At 31.8% G+C, this 24,435-nt stretch overlaps 2 protein-coding genes and 1 long non-coding RNA gene across 4 annotated transcripts in view; 2 read left to right on the top strand and 1 right to left on the bottom strand.

Moving 5' to 3' along the window:
• Positions 1–2,125: 2,125 nt before the first annotated feature.
• On the bottom strand, positions 2,126–7,978 carry LOC127725815 (uncharacterized). The gene is made up of 5 exons (XM_052233104.1): positions 7,814–7,978; positions 7,281–7,429; positions 6,204–6,299; positions 4,514–4,696; positions 2,126–2,538 (listed from the first exon to the last, which is right to left on the bottom strand). Exons 1-5 carry the CDS (start codon positions 7,961–7,963, stop codon positions 2,250–2,252), a joined length of 867 nt encoding a protein of 288 aa, XP_052089064.1. The 5' UTR covers positions 7,964–7,978; the 3' UTR covers positions 2,126–2,249.
• A 65-nt stretch (positions 7,979–8,043) lies between these two features.
• LOC127725818 (uncharacterized) overlaps positions 8,044–24,435 on the top strand; it is a 160,413-nt gene continuing 144,021 nt past the window's right edge. The window contains exons 1-5 of one of the 2 annotated variants that reach the window (XM_052233108.1): positions 8,044–8,106; positions 10,150–10,286; positions 10,979–11,080; positions 11,269–11,445; positions 11,791–12,037. In XM_052233108.1, coding sequence (XP_052089068.1) covers positions 10,150–10,286; positions 10,979–11,080; positions 11,269–11,445; positions 11,791–12,016 — 642 coding nt within the window. In that variant the 5' untranslated portion in view covers positions 8,044–8,106 and the 3' untranslated portion in view covers positions 12,017–12,037. Of the gene's footprint in view, positions 8,107–10,149; positions 10,287–10,978; positions 11,081–11,268; positions 11,446–11,790; positions 12,038–24,435 lie in introns of those variants that run through there. The other variant, XM_052233109.1, reaches the window with a different exon arrangement.
• LOC127725822 (uncharacterized) lies at positions 15,962–21,210 on the top strand. The gene is made up of 2 exons (XR_007993216.1): positions 15,962–16,036; positions 20,996–21,210. It is a non-coding gene; the product is annotated as an uncharacterized LOC127725822 (long non-coding RNA).

Raw genomic sequence — 24,435 nt, 5'->3', positions numbered from 1 at the left:
AAAACACAGACCGGGCGTGGCAGGGTATTTATACATTCCCACAACAAAAAAGACACTAAGTACAGATCTAAAAGTACTCGCGTTACTGACAGCTAGTTCAAAGCCAATAACAACTAATAAAAAAATCATGTATCTAAGACTAAAATATCAATCAATGTCGACATGAGTTTGATTATCTCTTTGGTATTTTTCGCCTCTCTTTTACTTACAACCTATTATAGTAAAAGTATCTGAAACCTCTGTCCTACAAACAATCTATTATAATATTAGTATCTGACACTTCTGTGCTACATACAATCTATTATAATATTAGTATCTGACACTTCTGTCCTACAAACAATCTATTATAATAATATTAGTATCTGACACTTCTGTCCTACAAACAATCTATTATAATAATATTAGTATCTGACACTTCTGAGCTACATACAATCTATTATAATTTTAGTATATGACACTTCTGTACTACATACAATCTATCATAATATTAGTATCTGATACTGCTGTCATATATGCAGTCTATATCGTGTTGTCTATTTTAAATACAAAGGGAAATAAAAAAAAAAAACGTAAAATAAAAGCAGTGGCAAAAAAAACAACAGATAAAAAGAACAGTTCCAAAAACAATACACTTAAACTAAATACTGAGCAACACGAACACAACCAAAAACAGGGTATTAACTCGGGTGCTTTGATAGGGTTGGCAGTTCATGAGTTTTTTAACTGCCCCTCGATTCATCTTCTCCGTTTTTAAACAGGTCTGTGCTTGCAATATTTAAGCTTCATATTTGATGACAATATTATATATAACATCCCATATCAATTTACTGACCGTGTATAAACAATTTACCGACCGTGTATAAACAATTTACCGACCGTGTATATACCTGTCCATATTAGGTTATTGACGGCCAGTGCAATCATCATATCCTACAGACTATGTGATACTTGCAACAAAACCTATCTATTGCTAACTTTGAACATTTAACGGATGTCGTCTTATATCGCACAATGCCATGGAGGATTGTAAACGCCGATAAAATATATTTGGTCAGCATGTGACGTCGCATGACCAATTGAATTCCTTGAAATATATAGACAGTAGAATATATTTCATATCCAGTTACATTATCTGAATGATAACACGTTGGTTTGTCTATTGGATTGGATTTTTTTACAACTATGTGCAGTGAGTACTTGCATGTCAAACTCAACGCTTTATAGTTATTATGAAAGATATCATTAAAAAAGGACAAGAACACACAACAATAGCTAACAATCTCGATCAGACGATACAAGGGAGGGTCTTTACAAATATGTTGATTTTATTAACTTATCTAGTATATTTAATGACTCTGTCGTTCAAAACTGTATATCTCCTTATTTTGATATTATAGAGCGACCCATTGTTTTGTAAACGTATAAAAAAAACCAATTAGATTGAAGATTAATTTTGAATTACCAGACCGTCATTATAGAATTTAAATCTACTCCAACATGAGACTGAAACAGCAACATTTCGATTTAATCGCTATAGGGTCACTTGTACAGGGTACAATGGTACAATGTTGTCATAACTACGCCAGTAAAGACATCAACTAAACATGAACTGCTTGCAATTTGTGAGTTTCTTATTTCTCAATCACATTTGATGGGTTATTGTGGTTAAATGTTTAGTTATCTATGCAAGGTTTTATCGTCTGTTGTTGTTTTGTGATCTATGCAAGGTTTTATCGTATGTTGTTGTTTTGTGATCTATGCAAGGTTTTATCGTCTGTTGTTGTTTTGTGATCTATGCAAGGTTTTATCGTCTGTTGTTGTTTTCGTCTAAATCATTTTTGCCTTGTTATTGTGCGATTTTATTTTTTTATGTTTGATTGGTCCCTTGAAAACTTATTCCCCTTTTAGATTAGAAGTATACTAATTATGTGAACTATTAGACCAAATACTGACCCTAACACACTTTATTCTGTTATAACACCGATATAGATGTGTAAATTATAGGATGTCACTGTCGTCTGTTACAGTTGTCACTAATTATCATTTAGTGTTTTTTTATGGTGAAAAAAATTATCATATGTACATGATGTATTTATAAATAGAACTTCAAAGAATGAAATAAATATAGCTTAATAGACAAATTTATTTACAAACCTATACCGTAACAATAACAAAAACAAAATTAATAAGCACATAGCGAAACGTTGTAAAACTTAAATATCACAGTCAGCTATACTTTCTTCTGGTTTTCAAAACAAGCCTTGTTTTATTCCAATTTTTGTTCCTTGTCTGTTTTCTGGGATGTGTACGGGCCCTTGTCTGATACCAAGAACGTTAACGGGTCCCGGAACTTCTCCTGTTAAACATTTGACTTTAACACAGCTACATGCTGTTGATACTTTTTCTTTGTAATACTGTAATCCTGTTAATGGACAGTCAACAAGCATGGTTCTGTACACAAAATTTGTTGGTCTACAAAAATATTGCTTGAACACCCCATAGTCAAATCTACAGTAATTGTTCTGTTTTCTCTCATCTCTGAAAAAATCAAATTTAAACTTTCAATTAAAAATGAAACAAAAATAAATGAATGAATAAATCAAACCATCAATAGATTAATAAAAATTCAGCGGCGGTTGTAGATAACGTTTTACCAATAAATACTCTTTTTTTATATATAGGTTGTTGTAATATCATTATAAATAAACAGCTGCGCCAATCGCATGATACGCCCGTCGTCTTGTGTGTGAATTTTTATGCAATAATCATAAATAGTTTCTGACATACGGCGCGACATGTGAAAACCCCCCTTTTTTTACAAAAAAACTCAATAACTCTAAAATAAAATTTTGAATCATCACCAAAAAGTATACAGATCTTACGATTAATATAACTAAGAAGATTGTAAAGTTTTAAGCAATAATCATAAATTGTTTTTGAGATACAGCGCGACATGTGAAAACCCCCCCTTTTTTTTTTTACAAAATACTCAATATCTCTAAAATAAAATTTTGAATCAAAACCAAAAAGTATACAGATCTTTAGATTAATATAAATAAGAAGTGTGTAAAGTTTTAAGCAATACTCGTAAATCGTTTTTGAGATACGGCGCGACATGTGAAAACCCCCTCCCCCTTTTTTTTTTTTACAAAATACTCATTAACTCAAAAACAAAATTTTGAATCATCACCAAAAAGTATACAGATCTTAAGATTAATATAACTAAGAAGTGTGTAAAGTTTTAAGCAATTATAATCATAATTTTTTTTGAGATACGGCGCGACATGTGAAAAAAACACACCCCTGTTTTAGTTACAAAGTCCCGTTACTCAAAAATTTTTAATCTTATTTTCACCAAAAAGTATACAGATCGTTTGACCATCATAAGAAACAACTATGCTAAGTTTCATGAAATGTGGATAAGTCATTCTCAAGTTACGGTGCGACATGTTTACGCTGGACAGACGGACAGACGACATTTGTATACCATAATACGTCCCGTCAAAATTTTGACGGGCGTATAAAAATTGAAGTCAAAAGAAATTGATTTTTTTGGAAAAAATATAAACGAATTTATGCAGGATTACCAGGAATTTATTTGATTGGTTTTCATAAGTCAACTGCAATGTTTATAGGAACATATTTACGGGAAAAAAGTGAAAAAAACACTTATTTTAAAAAGTCCAATAACGTTAAAATATGGAACAACAGAAGGGAAAATTGTCAAAAGTATATAGACTAACATTCCATTTTCATTTTTTTTTTTTGAAAAATGGCTATACCAAGTCAGGAATATGATAATTGTTTTTCACTTGTTCTGTTGGTTGGTAACGGTTGAGTTTTGTCAGTTTTTATGGACTTCCCCTTTTTTGAATTTACCTTGGAGTTTTGTATTTTTTATGTCGGAGCCTTTTATAGCCGACTATACGGTATGGGGTTTTCTCATTGTTGAATGCCGTACGGTTGCCTATAATTGCTTACATTTTCTTCATTTGAACTCTGGTGGACAGAAATGTTGTCTCATTGTCAATCATACCACAACTCCTTATTTTTATATTCGAAATGATTTTGCATTGTTTGAAATAAATGACTCAAGGTATATATACTTAAGTAAGTGAAAAAATCCTTATATTACAAAGATGAGAGTCCCAGTACTTTCCAACGACAAAAGTAAAATCATAAAAAAAGAAAACAGACACGAAATACCATAATATCTCCGGCTTAAACAGGCGGAAACTTAGCCAATATATTATCAGTATTAGTATTGAATATTTTTGCAAGTTTGTAGTTGACTTTACATTTTACTGACAACTGGACGTTAGTTAAGCAAGCACCAATCAAACGTATATTTGGCTGGATAACTTTGCAATTAAATTGTCCGATGTAGTTTAGGTGGGGATGCTTTATATCTGCAGTCAAAGAAGACCACTATTGCTTATTTGCAGTTCGCGCTTCATGTTAAATAATAATGAAACTTCTAAATCAGTCAATGAAATACAGATGACCATCTTACCCGTTGTAACAATCCGTCCTGTATATTTTCTGGACATTTCTGTCGGGGCCATTCAGTATGACCTGGCACACTTCAAAGCCTTCAGCTAATCCAGTCAGTTCATGATACACGGTTTTGTTTATATATTCAATTGGTACCTTAACTTCACGACAAACTGGTTTCTTTACATAATCTATTTTTTCTCTGAAATATAAATATATATGCACATTGAAAACAATTAAATTTTATAGCTAACTGATTTCTAAAATAGTTATTCAACAATAATCTATCTGCTATTTTAAGATATATTTCCGTAAATCAACTGAAGATAAAGACAGAAAATTAATTTAACTATCGTTCAACATATTGATTAACTAATGTTTGCTTAACATCCAGTGGTAAATTTCCATGCATGTTCAGGACGAGAACAAATCAACCATAAATACAATAGGTAGGTGCTGTAATAGAGGCCTTTTGGAATAAAGGTCGGCGAAATTTGGATTGCCACTGGAAAATGAGGGTATATTGAATAGGGTAAGAAATTTAGCCTTTGAACAGACCACCTACGGACCCCTCAAAGAATTAATGCAAGGGTTCTTAACGCGCAGAGAGCGTGATACTCTTTCTACTGGAGGCATCGTTTAACATAGTTATTAATTCAAATTGAATGGGATAAAGGGGTCATATTAGTGGCACTAATACACACGAACATTTGGACGTTACCAATATAATTCCTTTAGTCCCCAATTTTTTTTAACAGTATAGAAAATGTATAAACTGTGTTTTATAACTCAACTTTGGCTGGGTATTTGTCTTATTTCATTACTGTACAATGTATATTATGTAATTTGTATTTAACTTTGTAGACAAATATGTGACACTTAAATAAAAATAAACTGTTAACACAGAGATATGTCTCGCATATTTGTTATTTTGATAATGCAAATGTTGAAATTAAAATAGCAATACTTTAACATGTAAGTTATGCAAATATTCAAAGTCAATGAACCATGACTGAAGGTACAGGGCTAAACAATCTCCATGGAAATGAGATGTGCCAATGCTAATACAACTGCAAACCAAATACCATTGACTTTTCATAAGTTGTTCCCTTTATACTACCTTAACACAAACATTAACTTGTAAACTACGTAAAAGTGTCAAAGTCAACGAACCATAATTAAGGGGTGGGGTTATATAATCTTCATGGAAATGAAACTTGCAAATGCCAATACATTTGCATACCGAATATCATTGACTTAACATTAGTGGTTCATCTTAAACTGACCTAATCACAAACTAATACATGTAAACTAAGCAAAAGTTTCAAAGTTAATAGACCATGAATGAGGGGTAAGGACCAAATATTCTCCATGGAAATGAGATGTGCTAATGCTTATACAACTGCATACCAATTATCATTGACCTACCACTAACAGTTCCCCTTAAACTGACCTAATCACAAACTAATACATGAAAACTAAGCAAAAGTTTCAAAGTCAATAGACCATGAATGAGGAGGCGGGGCCAAATAATCTCCATGGAAATAAGATATGCCAATGCTTATACAACTGCATATCAAATATCATTGACCTACCACTAGTGGTTCCCCATAAACTGACCTAATCACAAAGTAATACTAAGACAATAAGAAATGACAAATATCTAAATAAGTTTATCTAATGTGCAATAAGGTTTAAATGATAATTACCCATACGGAGCTGGGTCTCCTAAACACTCACTGCATGACTTGATATAGTGGATAAATGATCCATCACTCTGTGACAATTTTTGTCTCAATCCACGCCTATAACACAAAGGAAAAAATAAAAAAAAAGACATCAATTTAATTCAATAAAACAATTATTATGATTAAAAACGATATATATACATCAATATTTGTTTATTTGCATTTTGATTAAAATACTGTCTGTTTAATAGTTAAATTTTACATTTTCCAAAAAAATGCATTACTTGGTAAAATCAAGAATTTGATGATCGCTTTCTCTGTAAACTGTAAAATTAACGATACCATGGAAATACAACATACAATGAAGTACTTCCATGGTGACAATAATTTCTAGACACAAGGTTACTTTTATAGCAAATGAAAGATCTCTGAAAAGTATCCCAATTCTACATTATGACAAAGTCGAAGAAAGATTTCATCAATAATTTTACCTTGTATCTGATAACAACAAGTGGGCAATCGTGTATGGTTGATCTACCCAGAATAACTTAATTTTAAGTAAAATTGTATTGATACCTAGCATCAATTATACTTATGCATTGAAAATCAGTTTGACTTATATCGAGCATTAATTGTGTATACGTACAATTTATTATATTCATACCTAGCAATAAGTGTGTATACTTAAATTTATTATATTTATACACAGTAATAAGTGTGTTTACTTAAAATTTATTGTATTTATACCTATCAATAAGTATATTTCTACTGTGGTTTCTCGTTTGAATTGTTTAACATTTTTTCATGTTGGGTCTTTTATAGCTGACTATAAGGTATGGGTTTTGCTCATTGTTGAAGACCTATACAATTTGCTACGTCATTTGGTCTCTGTGGATAGTTTCCTAATTGGCAATTATTTCAAATCTGCGAATATTTATACTGGCATAAATTTACCGTGATATCCGCCAGTGAAATAACAAACAAATTCAAAATATATCAAAAAATAATAAAGGAAGTTGAAGATTCAAATTGTGTAAGCATATCCTAAGGTGCATATCTTCAGGTTCATAATAAAAAACAAAGTAACAATGGACTTACATATCGAGTGGTGAATAACCAACTGGTTTATCACACATCCAGCTCCTGTGTGGCAGACACTGGTCATACAAATACTTGTAGTTGTTACATACATTCATAGGTACACATGAAACAAAGCTAAAGATGGCACAAGTCAGTAGTAGTTTGAACTAAAAAAATCATAATGATTATTACTTATGCTGATTTTTTTATAAATACATTTTAGCTTTGTATGCTAACTGATCACATAGTGGTTTAAAAATTATAATAGTTCAAAACTTGAATGTGTGAAATGTATTGTATAAGGTTGAACTTGAAATAATAATAATAATAATAATAATAATAATAATAATAATAATAATAATAATAATAAAACATAAAACACTTTTGACCAACTTGAACAAAAACATTTTAAAACAATTATTGTTCTATATATACACTTGCGTTTAGAAATTTTATTTCTTCAAAACATTTTTAAGATTTGATATTTTTTTTATGGAATATAGAATCTTTAAAATAAATGAATTCAAATATAACGAAATTTATTCACTTACCATTTTAACAGTGTTCACTTTAAGCAAATTGAGGACGATTTGATATAAATGGTCAAGTCTAGCCTTTATATAGTATAATGGTTGACAAGTGGTGTCTTTCTTTTGACAATGATGATGAATTAGCGTACGTACATCATGGACAATGGCCATAATGACGTAGGTTCTTAGGTCAAAATATAACATACTGGTTAGCGATTGGTCAGTATGTATATAGCCTTGTCGCTTAAATTTGTGTATATATAGACATATGATACTGGTGGCTAACAGAACCTAGACGAGACATAAGAAAAAAGGTAAACTATTATATCATACTTCATCTTAAGCGTAAGGCAAATATTATAACGAATTTCACAAATTAGATTTAACTTTTTACTTTAACCCTTTAACTTAGATTATATGCACAAGTATTTTCATCAAATCATATGAATTATTCCATATTGATAGAACTTTTAGTAGGTTTTTCTATATGAATGGGATTTTGAATAAATAAGCATATTCACCTGCGGAAAAAGTATATTCACCGCGCAAAACGTTGCGTGCTTTTACCTGAATAATTATGTTAAAATCGTTTGATGTACAATTGGTTTTTGGTAAATAACTTTGTCATAACATACATTTCTATCTGTACTCTCTAGGAATATGGAATAAAACAATTACTGTCTTTTGTTTCGGTAAATATGTGGTTTAATTGACTTTTGAAAAACTTATATTTACTTCGGGCGTTGGCCTCAGTGAATATCAATTTTTCAAAAGTCAATAAAACCACTTAAACCATTGTGGTGACGTCAGCCTATTCATTTACCGTGGATTCTTTTTCTAGAATCAACGCTTCCTAAATTTGCCGCTGAAATGGACTCACCAAATTATATTCAATTGTTTCCTTTGTGTGTCTAATTTCATTAAGTTTGAATTGGCTAATTTACTGATTTCTGTTCACTAATGATATTAATTTAAAAACTTACCTTTAATTTTTGTAATTTGTATATGCCTTCACTGGGAATCGAACCCTTCCTTGAAATCTGTTATGAATGACTGACATCAACACATCGACGCAACCTCTCGGCTACCAATGGGTTACAACTTAGATGTCTATTTTATATATATAAATGAACATCGAACACACAGGGGTTGTACCTTTATATATACACAATGGGCAGTCGTATAGTATAAGTTGGTAGCCGCGAGGTTAGCATGCTTAAAATCAGCGAGTTAAAAGATAGGGATTTGTCGGTTTAGGTTCGAATCCCTGTATTATCTCTGTTGTCCCAATTCTGTTTTTTTTTTATAATTTTGCATGTTATAGTGGATATTTTTGTAATAATAACGTGTTTTAGCGTTTATTTTTTGGATTATTATTGGCTATTTCACATGTTTGAAACAAAAATGATTGCATTCTATTTGTCAATTTTTGTTGTATAAATATAGTATGATTTCATCTGTTTTACTACATAATTTTACAAAGGTTTGTTCGCAAATTCCTATGCGAGAAAATCTTGATGTGCCTAGAGCGCTAGAACAATTTCGGTAACATACTTATTATATATACTTTATATATTTTTTTTTTGGTCGGGTTGCTGTCTCTTTGACACTTTCCCCATTTCCATTCTCAATTTTATAAGAAATAATCTCGAATATGTCTTATTTTGTATAAACAGATAATATTCATATGCCTGGTAATATAAAGATCTTTAAAGGTAGAAGTGTTATATTTGTATTTTGTTAACCAATTAATTGTGATCTGAGATTTATCAATGCATCGTTGGACACGATAACATGGTTATTTAAACTCACTTACAATACCTTCTAATTAAGAAAAGGCTTTAATTTTGAAAAGAAATTAACACAATAGTTTAAGTTATAGATACAATGGATAAGCGTAGATTCATGAAAAACAAACCATTCGCCCTCCGGGCTCATGGTTTCTTTTTCAAGAATCCACGCTTATCCATTGTATCTATATAACATATTTACCTCATCAAAAGACAGTAAATGTATAATATTTCATGATATCGTTAAGCAAAATAAGCGCATTGATTTTCTTAGTTCGATTATAAAGCTGCTGCTTCAGGTTACCATAAAACCACCTTTTTATACATAATGTGTTCATAAAACCACCTTTCTACACATAATGTGTTCATAAAACCACCTTTCTACACATAATGTGTTCATAACACCACCTTTCTACATATAATGTGTTCATAAAACCACCTTTCTATACATAATGTGTTCATAAAACCACCTTTCTATACATAATGTGTTCATAAAACCATCTTTCTATACATATTGTGTTCATGAAACCACCTTTCTATACATATTGTGTTCATAACTGTTTGTAGATGAGGCGTAGTATATTTTTCCTTGCTGTATTGCCATGTGTGTTTGGAATATTTGGAAAGAAATGTATTGTTGATCCGATTGAAAACAGATGGCCGGATATGGGAAAGATATGTCATGATCCGTTAGAATACAATCAGTACGTATACATTTTATAAAGTTATTTAAATTGTAAAATGCATGAATTAAAAATGTTCTAGAAGCACTGGAATCATGTCACTGGTTGGAATTTGATATCGTTTAGTCGAATTGCGCCAGTTGCAATTTTATTTGCCATTTCTTTCTGATATCCACCTTCATCTTACTTGTTTAAACATTACATACGCATGTGATAATTATCACGTGATATTTTGATTTATTGTTTGCTTAACGTCCAGTAGCAAATATTTAATGCATATTTAGGACGAAAATAGTGAATGGTGGTAAATTAAGACACGTTGGATAGTTAAAATTTTTTTGATTTGAAACATTCAACTTACGGACCCATCAAAGAGTCGTTTCAATGATTCTTTAAAGATCACACAGCATGAAAATCTCCAACACTAGGCATCAAATTTGATAACATGTACCTAATGTTTTACCGGACGTGACTATTTTATACATCCCACACAGCCAAATAACGAGCATGGGAGAAGAACGTCTTTAAACATGATATTTACAAATGTAAGAGATGTAATATTCGCAAAAATTTCATCATAAAAAGTTTATAAAACATATTAGCACTAGAATTGAACGAAACAAAACCAACACAAATATATATTTGATATGAGCTCAGAAAATTGTCATTTTTGTTAAATAACACTGTAATAACTGCTTTTTCTTTTTATACAGTATGGCAATAGAACAGGCTATAATAGATGACCCAGAAATTCAAATTTATTTAGAAGATGCCAGTAAAATATACCAACCAGCTGTTCCTTATGATGACCCTCAGTAAGTATATTATTATTCATTTTTACATACCATCAGAATTTTTTTAAATATCAAGGAAAAACACAGTAATATTCATCATACCACTTTAATATAATATGTAATAGATAACTGTGTTTCCGTTTCAAGCAATGAGACGTCAATACCGCTCACATTTAAATGAAAAATGTATTTCAAATAATATTTTATAGTATATGCCCACTTGATATTGGAAATCCAAGTGGACCACAGATTGTAGAATGTGGCAGTATATGTCCAAGCTCTTACACTAACCTTACAACAGTTTGGTATGAGTACGAAACAGGAAGGACAACCATGTGTAATGTTATCCGGCCATGGCAGCAAATTGTTTATTATATGCAATGCGGGTAAGTGTACTATGAATAACATGAAGTTTTATCTACAAAATGAGAAGGAAATACTAATAATTAAAGCAAATAAGTTTAAATACATGGCAGGCAAAGGTATAAATATAATGCAAAACAAAATTGATATGCTAAAATGTTCAGAAATTTGAAATTTAATGTGATAGCTAATGCAAGTTTTTAAATGAATAGTGTAGAATGCTTTTTGGCAAATTTTAATAATACAATGTTTTGGATAATAAATAAATCTCTTTTTCAAAATATCAGTTATATATCAAAGTTCTTGGGAAGAATGCGTATATATATTGTCCACTTCCAGACAATAATTCTATTTCTATTTAATTTAAGAACCAAATATCCACTGGTTGACGGTATGGACAACTCATTCCAATGTGTCCCCGAAGATTTGATCAGACGTAAAATAGCTGTGTATTGTCCAAATATTGTACCACAATGTAGAAAAATGGATATTGACCTACCACAACACTGTGCTGCTAGCAAATTCCAATGTAGACAAAAAAAGATTTCACAACAATCAAAATTGGACAATCTTTTTGCTTCTTTTGGTTGGTGACAGCGACGATGAATGAGTCGTTATACTGGACACAACCATGTGACATTAAGTTATCTGTGATTTTTTAATACATGTTATAGGTTTTTGTTTAACTATTTGTTGGTACCGATATTTAATAATAAAGTGTTTTGAAAAAAAATATAATAGTCCTTATCAATATTATTTTTGTATTCAGACTTGTGACTTTTAAGTGAGACGTATACACGCTGTAAAAACACATTAAAGATAAAAACTAAATATTGAAACTATATAAAAAGTTTACATTTTCAATCGAGAGTAGAGGTACTAACTCCCGAAGTCTACTTATAGGTTTAAGAGTGGCCTAAGATGATGCGTTTTAATCAATTATTTTTGCAACAGAAAATCACCATTCATGCACTTATCAGTTTCTATAATTATGGTCTATATTAATTACACGACCTTTCACAGAATTCATTCTAGCGTATTGAACATTTTTGGAGCATTTTGCAAGACTTAATGTCTCCTTTTATATCTTGACTAAAATCTTTTCTCTTTACTCTTTGCTGAGACATCTTTTTTTTCTATATTATTTGACGTACATTTCAAATTTGTTATTGTATAAATGAATAATTCATGACACCGTAAACAAGTTTAGGACCTTTCGCTTTACGTTATAACATTAATCGTTTTTTTAATGTAACAAACTGTCACAACACAATATTGTACCTTTGTTCCCGAAATAAAAATTACAAGGTTTACAATGTGACATATTTATGTGTAGTAATTATAGGTCAACTTCAAGTAATACTCTGATTGTCGGATTACAACTTTTCTATCGAAATAAATCTACGTCATAGCGAAAATAATCATTTACAATTTTCGTAATACCATGATAAAAAAATATGCATTTTAAGAAAAGTCGGTTGTCAAAGATTTCAGTCTTCGCTAAATACCTCTTGACGACGTTATAATATTGAAATCTATGATTTGATATAATCTGGTTATACAATGTGATTCTGCGCCCAATGTATACAATTCAGAGAAGGGCACATAGTTACGGATCTGAAAATTAAGAAGAAATGAAGGGAAATAATGGCAAACCATGAACAAAGAATCAGCAACATAAAAAAATCACTCGATAAATGATGTGACGAACCCAGAGTTAGAGTAATCTTCAACGAAGAAGTAACAAAATACAGCTGCAATGAAGATAGGGTAAGAGGGATATCAAAAGATGAAGTTGCAAAAATAGGTGCTAGTACTACATAAAATGCAATAGATGAGACAACTGGCGACAGAGAATGGCCTTAAAAGAAGGAAACAATAACCACAGTTATAGAAGAAATAAATGAAAGAAAAACGAGGGAAAACAATTTAATGATATTTGGTATAAACGAAAATGAGTCTAAGATAAAGCAGGAAAGAATTGGTCATGATAAAAAAAGTATAAAAGCAACTTTTTTCGCGATGGGAAAATAACGATTCACACAGAAAACATTAAAAGGTATAACAAAAATACCGAACTCCTAGGCAAAAGTATTAGGCCCCCTATTATTTGTTATTTACATTAATGACCTACCTGATTATGTCAAATCAGATGCTTACTTATTTGATAATGAAACTAAAATATTCAGAGCGATCATGATGCATTGCAAAATGACCTTAAACAGAAAAATCCATATTAAATTATCTCATCTAAGCCCTATCTTTGTACAATACAAAACAAAACCCATATTACTTCACTTCCCTCTGTACGTTTAGATCAGTTCTCTTTAGAACTGTCGGAATGATTTGTCACAAAACGGTTCTAAACACTTCTAGCTCAGCCACCTTATAACAGTTTTACCATAAAACTTCCAGATTCAGTTCAAGTGTAGAACTGTTAGAATTAGTTCTAGTGCAGAATATTACACAAGAAACTCTTTATTGTTTCTACGCGGGCATCGAATAACATAAACAGAAAGTGGTATAAAGGTCATAATCGGATCGAGTCCATGAACAAATATATTGTTTTTAGGACAAAGGTGTTAGATAATAATAGTATAATAGGTTGTAATTAAAAGAGAGGAGAAAGATACCAAAGAGATATTTCAACGCACAGGGAATGTCATGGCAAAAACAGAAAAACGACGAAAAGACAAACAACACAGAATGAGCATCACGAACCACAATAAAAACTGGGGTGCTCCGAAAGGGTAGGTAGATTGTGCTCTATATGTGGCACCTGTAAATCTTTGTTAATGCCGATGCACAAGAGGTACAAATTTTAAATCTACTTTTAATTCAATATTTCTGTTGTTGTTTTTAAGAATGTATCGTCACACCAAACCTTTACACAGCTACAGGCTGTTGGGATCTTCTCGACATGGTAACTTAATCTTCCAATGCTGGGACATAACACTAACATGGTTCTGGTGACGTAATTAGTTGGTCGGCAGAAATAATTATCTTGTGGTGCATAATGGAATCTGCATATTGTTGTTTTCTTATGGCTGTAAAATTAATAGTAACTTCAAATAAATTAACAAAATAACTTCATATGAAACATGATATATATTCCGATATGATTGAATAAAACAAGATGTGGGATACACCCCAATGAGACAGTAACCCAATTACACAAATCACCCAAGGCATGTAATAAAAGTCAACATAAGTCTTCAACGACAGACATGTGTAAGGGTCTGGATGGGGCCCTTCATTACTGTATTTTTAAAATGTTTTTAGGTCATTTTTCCCTAATCGTTATAGCGTTTGCCCATTATTTTCTATTCTTTATATTTTTGCACCCCATTATTCTTTATTCTTTATTTATTGGCCTATTTTTCCCTATGGTTGATTTTTTTGGCCCATTTCCTGTAGTATTGGCCCATTATTCTCTATCCTGTAAACCCCATCTAGACCCTCATAAGTCTCCTACATTTATACTGGGGTAAATCAATACATGTAGTATAGGAAAAAGTATAAAAATACGAAGATGTGGTATGATTGCCAATGAGACAACTCTCCACAAGAGACCAAATGACACAGAAATTAACAACTATAGGTCACCGTACGGCCTTCAACAATGAGCAATGCCCATACCGCATAGTCACCTATAAAAGGCCCCGAAATGACAAATGTAAAACAATTCAAACGAGAAAACTAATTAATGTACAAAATAATGAACGAAAAACACATATGTTACACAGCAACAAACGACAACCACTGAATTACAGGCTCCTGACTTAGGACAGGTACATATAGAATGTGGCGGGGTTAAACTCGTTTGAAGGCACCAACCCTCCCCTAACCTGGGCAGTGGTGTAACAGTACAACATAAGAACAAACTATAAAAATCAGTTGAAAAAGGCTTAACTCATCAGATGGATACAAATAGAAATACATCTTACAAAAACACAGAGTGGACGTGGACGGGTACTTATACGTCCCACAACAAAGAGACACTAAGTACAGATCTGAGAGTACTCACAGTTACTAACAGCTATTTCAAAGCCAATAACAACTAATAAAAAAATCATGCATCTAAGACTCAAAAGCACAGATTGATTACAAGCTAAAACGGAGAAGATTTGATGTATGGGAAGCGAGAGATTTTTACTTATGAGTTCAAAGGATAACAGGAACTGTCAAAAAATATTGGACAGTACAACAGACATCACCAACCACTTCCATCCGACTCCTCTCAATAAAGTACAATAGACAAACAACAACGAACATGGTTCATATAGACCGTTATGATATTGTAAATATCATATCTATTTATTTAGTTGGCCTAATTTGTTTTGTGTGGCCTAAGAATATTTACATGATATATATATATTTACATTGTGTACAAAATAATACACATTGTATTACAACTATGCAGTTTAGAAATCACTGGAACAATCATCGATACCCATGAAATGATTAGAACTTTCTATTTTACTTACATAACGTTTCCTGAATTATCATAACAAAAAATGCGAAATTTAAGCATCTACAGTTATCTAGAATTTTCCGTTACAAGCATATATATATGCAGACCCTAAAGATAGACATGGACTCAGACATCGATAGGTCTACATCAACATTCTCAGCAGTTCGATTGACACTTTTATTTACTAACAACATCATACTAAATTGTGACCTATTGGACGTAATATTCTGTGGATTCCCGTGAAGATTTCCGGATAAAGAAAAGATAAAAGGTTTGACTCATATTTTGACAGTTAAGTTGACATTACTATTTGTGTTATACTTCTTGTAAATTTATGTATAATAAATCTTGTTAAATTTTATTTTTGATTTGTGTCTTTTGTTGGCTACAATTAAAAGTCGATTTTTCTGGTCGTAACAGAAATTGGGGGCTCGTGTCCTGGAAAACGTAAATATCTCATTGAATTTTTTTAGTATTTTTATTAGAACTAAATATAAACTAACAACAAAATTCTACAAAATGGCATTTGATGCCGGTAAATTTTTTAAAACGCCAGACCTGGAGGGGTTTGATAATTTAAAGAAAGAGGAATTAGTGTTGCTTGCTAAACATCTGAAATTAGACTTTAGAGTATCTATGAGAAAACAAATTATAAAAAATTTGGTAATAGACAAATTAGTTGACGCAAACATTTTAGGTGAAGAGGCTCTTGAACTGAAGGTCGAAAATGTTTATGATATCAAATTAAAACAGTTTGAATTAGAACATGAATTTAAATTAAAACAATTTGAAAAAGAAGTTTAGTTAAAACAATTGGGAAAAGAAGAAAGGTTAGCGATGGAGAAAAAGAAAAGAAAAAGAAGATGAATTTAAATTAAAACAGGCAGAACTTGAAATGAGGGAAAGGTTAGAGATGGAGAAAATGAAAATTGAAATAGCCAAAGAAGAAAGCAACACTAAAGTCCAGTCGAAATCAGAACATTTTGATGCAGCAAAAAATATACGTCTGGTTCCCAGATTTTGTGAAAAAAACAGTTGATAAATATTTTTCACAGTTTGAGAAAATTGCTCAAAAATTTGAAATGGCCAGAGTCTTATTGGACTACAATGCTACAAAGTGTTTTTGAGGGCAAGGCCGCTGAAATTTACTCAACACTTTCATCCGAACGAAGTTCTGATTATGACACGGTAAAACAGGAAGTTTTGAAAGCTTATGAGCTAGTACCAGAAGCATATAGACAGAAATTTAGATCTTATAAAAAGTTTGATTCACAAACCTATGTTGAATTTGCTAGGGAAAAAGAAGATCTATTTGATAAATGGCTTACATCAAAGAAAACAGATAACAATTTTGATAACCTAAGACAATTGATGTTATTAGAAGAGTTCAAACAATGTGTTCATTTAGACTTAAAACACATTTAGACGACAAAACTGTTGAGACATTACATGATGCAGCTGTTATTTCAGATAATTATACCCTTTCACATAAAAGAAGTTTCAAGGGTCAAAATTTTAATACTTCGAGTGGAAATTACAAAAATCAAAGCACTGAGCGTACTGATAGTAAGCCTGTTGCACAGAATAAGAATCAGTCTAGTTATAATATGTCTAGTCCAAAATTTGATACTTTTGAGAAGAATCACTGACTTGTGCTTATTGTAAGAAGAATGGTCATCTGATGGCTGATTGTTTTAGACTCCAGAAGAAGAATGAAAGAGATAATAAGCCCAAGACCAGTGCTTGTACGACACACCGTGTTATCAATACGTTGGAATGTCCTGCGAGTCAGGCTTTTAAGTCCAGTTTTTGTGATTAAATGGAGGATTATAAACCCTTTATGTCTGATGGGTTTGTTTCTATTGTTGATAATACTACTCCTCAGCCTATTAAGATTTTACGGGATACTAGAGCTTCTCATTCTTTATTGTTAGAAGGTGTGTTGCCTTTGTCCGAGGAGACTTCTGTTGGTGCCTCCATTTTGTTACAAGGTGTGGAGTTAGGTTGCATAGATGTTCCCCTCCATCGTATTTATCTGATATCAGATTTAATAACTGGACCAGTTGTTGTTGGTGTTCGTCCTAATCTCCCTGTTGAAGGTGTTTCATTATTGCTAGGAAATGATCTAGCTAGGAACAAAGTGGTTGCTGAACCAATTGTTACCAGTGAACCGGTGGTGGATGTAAAATCACCTGAAGATGATGCTGAACTGTATCCAGCTTGTGTTGTTACTAGGGCGATGGCTAGAAAACAACAACATGAGGATTTGCAAGAAGACCAGTTTGATTACATGGACCTTTCTGACACTTTCCTAGCCGACATTGAAGGTCTAGGTAGCTCAGAAAAGGCCCTAATAAGACTACCTAGTGTTAACTAGATTGTAATTATGCCATGGCCAGACGTAAACAGTCATTCATTAGACCGAAGGAAATTTGTCGAAGAACAAAATAAAGACCCTGAGGTTCTTCAGCTCCGCAAGAGGGCTCAACAACAGGAGGAAGCAGACAAAGTGGCCGAATGCTATTACCATCATACGGCATTTTAATGAGGAAGTGGAGGCCCCCTGATGCTACCCCAGAGGAGGAATGGAGAGTGGTATACCAAGTGGTGGTGCCTAAAGTTTATAGGCAAGAAATGATTGGTCTTGCCCATGACACCCCCTTGGCTGGACACTAAGGTATAAGGAAGACTTGCTTTAAGATCTTGCAACATTTCTACCTGCCAAACCTTAGAAATGATGTCGCAGAATACTGCAAATCATGCCATATATACCAGGTAGTTCGTAAGCCTAACCAGAAAATACCACCAGCACCACTTCTGCCTATTCCAGCATTTGAAGAACCTTTCAGCCGAGTACTCATTAATTGCTGTGGACCTTTACCAAATACCAAGACCGGAAATGCGTATTTTTTGACGATCATGTGTACATCCACTCGCTTTCCTGAGGCTATTCCGCTAAGGAATATCAAGACACCAACTATTGTCAAAGCTCTTATCAAATTTTTCACGCTAGTAGGACTTCCGAAGTCTAAACAGGCCGACCAGGGTTCAAATTTCATGTCAGGTTTATTTCAGCAAGTCGTGTACCAGTTAGGGATTGCTCAGTATAGGTCAAGTGCTTATCATCCAGAATCTCAAGGTGCCTTAGAACGTTTTAAAACCATATTTTGAGCGTACTGATGAAGGTGAGAGTAAACCAGTTGCCACTTTAGCCATGGTTAAACTGGAGAACAATCATGACAAACCAGATATAATTGAACCACCTTTTAGTTCTAAAACTATGGAAGAGACAGTTAGATTGAAAAATTTGGGAATTTTGTCAAATTTAGATTCAAAACTTGCACATCCGTCTTTTTATCGTAGAGAAAAAATAAAAGCTTTGGTATTTTCTTTTAAAAATCTTTTTCCAGATGTGCCAAACAAAACCACTAGTGTTTGTCATGATGTTGATGTAGGCGATGCTTCTCCAATTAAGCAACATCCTTACCGGCTCAATCTACTCAAACTTGAGTTTATGAGACAAGAAATTAAATATATGCTTGACAATGATATTATTGAGACATGTAACAGTGAATTGAGCTCTCCTTGTCTCCTTGTGTCCAAACCAGATAAAAACTTTCGTTTCGTAACTGATTTCAGACAAGTAAATTCAGTTTCAAAATCTGATTCCTATCCGATTCCAAGGATAGACGATTGTATTGACAACATTGGTCAAGCAAAATTGAGCAAATTTGATTTATTGAAAGGTTACTGGCAAGTACCATTGACACAGAGAGCTCATGAAATATCAGCTTTTGTAACACCAGATGGCTTATTTCAGTATACTGTCATGCCGTTTGGTATGAAAAGTGCTCCAGCTACATTTCAAAGAATGATCAATATTGTTATACAAGATTTAGGCTGTTGTTATGTTTATATTGATGATCTTATTGTATGTAGGGAACAGCATTTAACACATTTATATAATACTTTTGATAGATTGTCACAATCAAATTTGACTGTTAATCTTAGTAAAAGTGAATTTTGTCAGGCCACTGTTGATTATTTAGGGCATACAGTTGGCCAAGGTCAGGTGAAACCAATTACGACTAAAGTGGATGCAATTACCAAATTTCCTCCTCCTACAAATAAAAAACAACTTATGAGATATTTAGGCATGATTGGATTTTTCAGGAAATTCTGTTCAAATTTTGCTACCGTTGTTCAACCTTTTTACGTAAAGATTCTAAATTTATCTGGAGTGAAAATTGTTAAAACGCTTTTGAAAATAGTAAATCACTTTTAATTAATAGTACAGTTCTGGTCACTCCAGACTTTGAAAAACAATTTAAACTTGCCATTGATGCAAGCGATGTAGGAATTGGAGCTGTTTTATATCAACAGACAGATGATAATGTTGAGAAACCTATATCATATTTTTCTAAGAAATTAGATGAACATCAGAAAAATTATTCGACAATTGAAAAAGAGTGTTTTGCACTGTTGTCTGCACTTCAACATTTTGATGTATATTTAAATCCCACTGTGCATCCTATTCTTGTTTATACTGATCATAATCCTCTCACCTTCATACATAAAATGAGAAACAAGAACCAGAGGTTGACTAGGTGGAGTTTATTGTTACAGGAATATGATGTTATTGTAAAACATATTAAAGGTAAAGATAATGTAATAGCAGATGCTTTATCTAGATCTTATTAAAACACTGTATATACTATGTATTTTTGTACATATTATTCATGAAAAGTTTTTGTTACACTCAAACTTTTTCAAGGGGAGAGGTGTTATGATATTGTAACTATCATATTTATTTAGTTGGCCTAATTTGTTTGTGTGGCCTAAGAATGTTAACATGATATATATTTACATTGTGTACAAAATAATACACATTGTATTACAACTATGCAGGTAAGAAATCACTGGAACAATCAGTGATACTCGTGGAATGATTAGAACTTTCTATTTTACTTACATAACGTTTTCTGAATTATCATAACAAAAGATGCGTAATTTAAACATCAACAGTTATCTAGAATTTTCCGTTACAAGCATATATATTTGCAGACCCTAAAGATAGACATGGACTCAGTCATCGATAGACATCAACATTCTCAGCAGTTCGATTGACACTTTTATTTACTAACAACATCATACTAAATTGTGACCTATTGGACGTAATATTCTGTGGATTCCTGTGAAGATTTCCGGATAAAGAAAAGATAAAAGATTGGACTCATATTTTGACAGTTAAGTTTACATTACCATTTGTGTAATACTTCTTGTAAACTTGTGTATAAAAAATCTTGTCAATTTTTATTATTGATTTGTGTCTTTTGTTGGCTACAATTAAAAGTAGATTTTTCTGGTCGTAACAAGACTAACATGATACAGGCACACTATGTTGCGGAATTAAAACAGTTTTACGTGCGCACATGTTTATTTGAAAAACCAACAATCAATCAATCTAAAAATATGTAGATGATAAACTAATTGTTTTTATCGAATTCAGCGTTTTTACTCTTATCTTTTTTGTATTTTATCGTTTATTAATGAAATATGAATAAGAGGAGGTGTTGGTTAAACGTCAACAGTCATTATGTGGTTGACGGGTCTATAAATATGGCTCACAATCGTGCGAACCTCTCTGCACATAGGAAACTTATGGTACCTTGCTATTTTCGTCATTCTGAAAAAAAAAGCATGAAATATTTATCTCAAACATTTTATGGCTATTTGATCTTAATCTTATGTTGCTTTTATCACGAATGAGAAGTAAATTTTGATACGTATTAACAGATGGTAAAATTTAAATCACTGTGAAATGTTACTAATATTACTGCAAACATTTGAAATCAGTGATTGTGGGGTTTTTAAATATCATAAAAAATAAGAAAGAAGAATATAAAAAAGAAACATAAAGAAGGAGAAAAAGAAGTAACAAATTTGGTGGTCAGAGTAAAGTGTCTTACGATATATCGCCATGCCGACTGTCTTTTATTTGTCTTGAGTTAAATCAAGTTTCATAATCAACAAAAATAGCCAGGAAGAAAAACACAAATGAATTATAAACTTATCAATGAGGCCATTTTTTGACATTTAAATCATTATTGTTCGTTACTGTTCATAACTGTTCATCACTGTTCATTACTGTTAAATACTATATCTATCTGAAACAACCAATAACATTGATTTTTGTTTTAAACCAAATAGTATTGAGTCGACATAAAACTTATTCAAAATTAAAATCATGATCATTATTTCTTCAATTTTCAAATAATTTTTTATACTTTATTTTGTGATTGTTAGTCTTTATCTCAAACCATCAAAAAGCCAGCAGTTGATGGTTTTTTGCTCAATGTCCAATTGCAAAAATCCAATGCATATTCACGAACAAATATGTGTCTAAATACCATATCATAAACAAAACAATAAATTCAAGCCAAAGTTAGGTATGAAATAGTGAAAAATGTGTTAGGAAAAAAATTTACTTGTTTTGTTTATTCAATAGCTTCGTATGAGTTCCAAATGGAACACGAGTTCAGCCGTTAAAATACCGCATTTACATAATCGTAGATGCTTGGTTGTAAATTAAGAGTACAATTATCACATGAATGAGTCAATTATGTATATGTGTATTTACTTTTTTTCAAGACTTTTTGCACAAAACTATTATGAAATTTAATTTTCTTTACCTAACTCGTCCGTCATAAATGTGCATGAAATACTTGCCATTGGACATAAAGCAAACAACAATATATATATATCCTTAATTATATGTATTCAATGACTTAAGAATTCCTGCATCCTAGAAAAATTTGTATAGAATAAATTATGTATATCCACTCAGACCGGTCCGTCTTAAGACATTTCTGTAGACAACATTGTAGACATGTCAATGCTTACTGTAACCGCATAGAAAAAAAAAATTAATGCTCTATTGTTTTTTTTTTATTTATTTACCCATTTCCTCTGATTTCCTCTACTGTATGTTGTTTTGAGAACACGTGTTTTGTGACACCATCGCATTCTTTGTTGTATTTTAAGTAACCTTCGAAATTTCCTTCGGTGATTTCCATTGCTTTACGAATAAATGAGAGAGAGAGAGAGAGAGACAGAGAGAGAGGTGAATTAATTGTTTACAAATACGCATGTCTATATTTATATCTCATCAAACAGTCTGAGTCAATCACATTTAAAATTTTATGACTTATTCTAAAAACTTTTATTGTATAAAGCGGTAATATGATTTATTTGGTATGAAACGAAAAGAATATTTGACACATCAACTTATTTCTAAAACACCATTACTATTATGCTATACAAAATTATGAAATATTGAAGTTAGCGATTGATTTTATTGTATCTGTTTATGTCTTAAGCAAGTGCATGATTTCTTAGCCTTGACCTTTATTTTTGTTCTTTTGTTGTTACAGCTCAACAACGTTTTGTTGGGCTTTGGAGTCACTTCAATGTTTGCCTCGTGAATTTCTTATTCAACTTAAAATAATCAAAATGTGAATTTAAAGTATCGAAATGGATTATTTATGCACGTTATAATACCTGATATCCTACAATAAATTGAAGTGCTGTCATACATATTTCAATTATCGCATTATTAACATTTTTTTAATATAAGAGTACTTACATGTTTTGACTAACGTAGGTTGTTGGTACCTTATCACGGTGTCTTCCTCAAATGCCAACATTTTATAAAATTTGTAGAATTAGTGCAAACTGGAATTCCTGATTATATGCACATGTTAACTTGGTGATGCAACACTTTTCAAAGTTTCATTTTAAGAGAATCCATATTTGTTCAAGCAGTAACAGCAAAAAGTTATTTTCAACGAACTAGATTTAGCTACCTGTAATTTACCTATTTGTTTATTTAGTATGATTGTTTTGATAAGCATGCACTTTTGGTTTGATAACTACTTACACCTATTCCTCGAACGCCAACATAATTTTACAGGTAAATTGTCGGTAGATCAAAGGATGTTGGCATTCAAGGAATAAACCCTTATCACACATCCAGTCCTGTGGTGGTAGACATTGATTATACAACAAGTCGTATTTCTGGCAGAGGTTCGATTTCTTATTCTCATTCGGATTAGGGACAGCAGATGCAAGCGTGGCAACTATGACAGCAATATAAAGTTGTAGTGGAACCTGAGAAAAAATAAATACATTTTTCTTTTCAATAATGAATATCTTTTATCTTTCTGTTTATGTATTTAATAATAATAATTTTTAATCACAGGGATAAAATACTTTGAAGGTAAAAATACATGACTCCTAATATTGTTTATATATTCAAAGCGTTTATTCTTTAATATCGTCCTAAATATGTTAAGACATCGTGTTTCAAATTAACGAACCACAATTAACGAAAAAGGGAAAACAGATATATATGTATATATTCATGAATCTCTGGTGAAAAGTAGTTGATGGTGATATATAAAAACATTCGTAGACTTTTATATAAAGATTTCTTTATAATGAAGTAATATTTCAAGGACATTTCCCTTACAAAAGTGTT

Source organism: Mytilus californianus, unplaced genomic scaffold, assembly GCF_021869535.1.
Source record: "Mytilus californianus isolate M0D057914Y unplaced genomic scaffold, xbMytCali1.0.p SCAF_15, whole genome shotgun sequence".
NCBI classification, from domain to species: Eukaryota; Metazoa; Mollusca; class Bivalvia; order Mytilida; family Mytilidae; genus Mytilus; species Mytilus californianus.
Note: the sequence above shows the minus strand (reverse complement) of the source record. Positions and strands in the feature narration are given on the sequence as shown.

Excerpts from the sequence above, each read along its gene's own strand:
- LOC127725815 (XM_052233104.1), bottom strand. The coding sequence starts at position 7,963 with ATGGCCATTGTCCATGATGTACGTACGCTAATTCATCATCATTGTCAA. Across the intron at positions 4,697-6,203 it reads GGAGACCCAGCTCCGTATGG|AGAAAAAATAGATTATGTAA; the intron begins GTAATTATCATT and ends TTTATATTTCAG. Across the intron at positions 2,539-4,513 it reads AGGACGGATTGTTACAACGG|AGATGAGAGAAAACAGAACA; the intron begins GTAAGATGGTCA and ends TGATTTTTTCAG.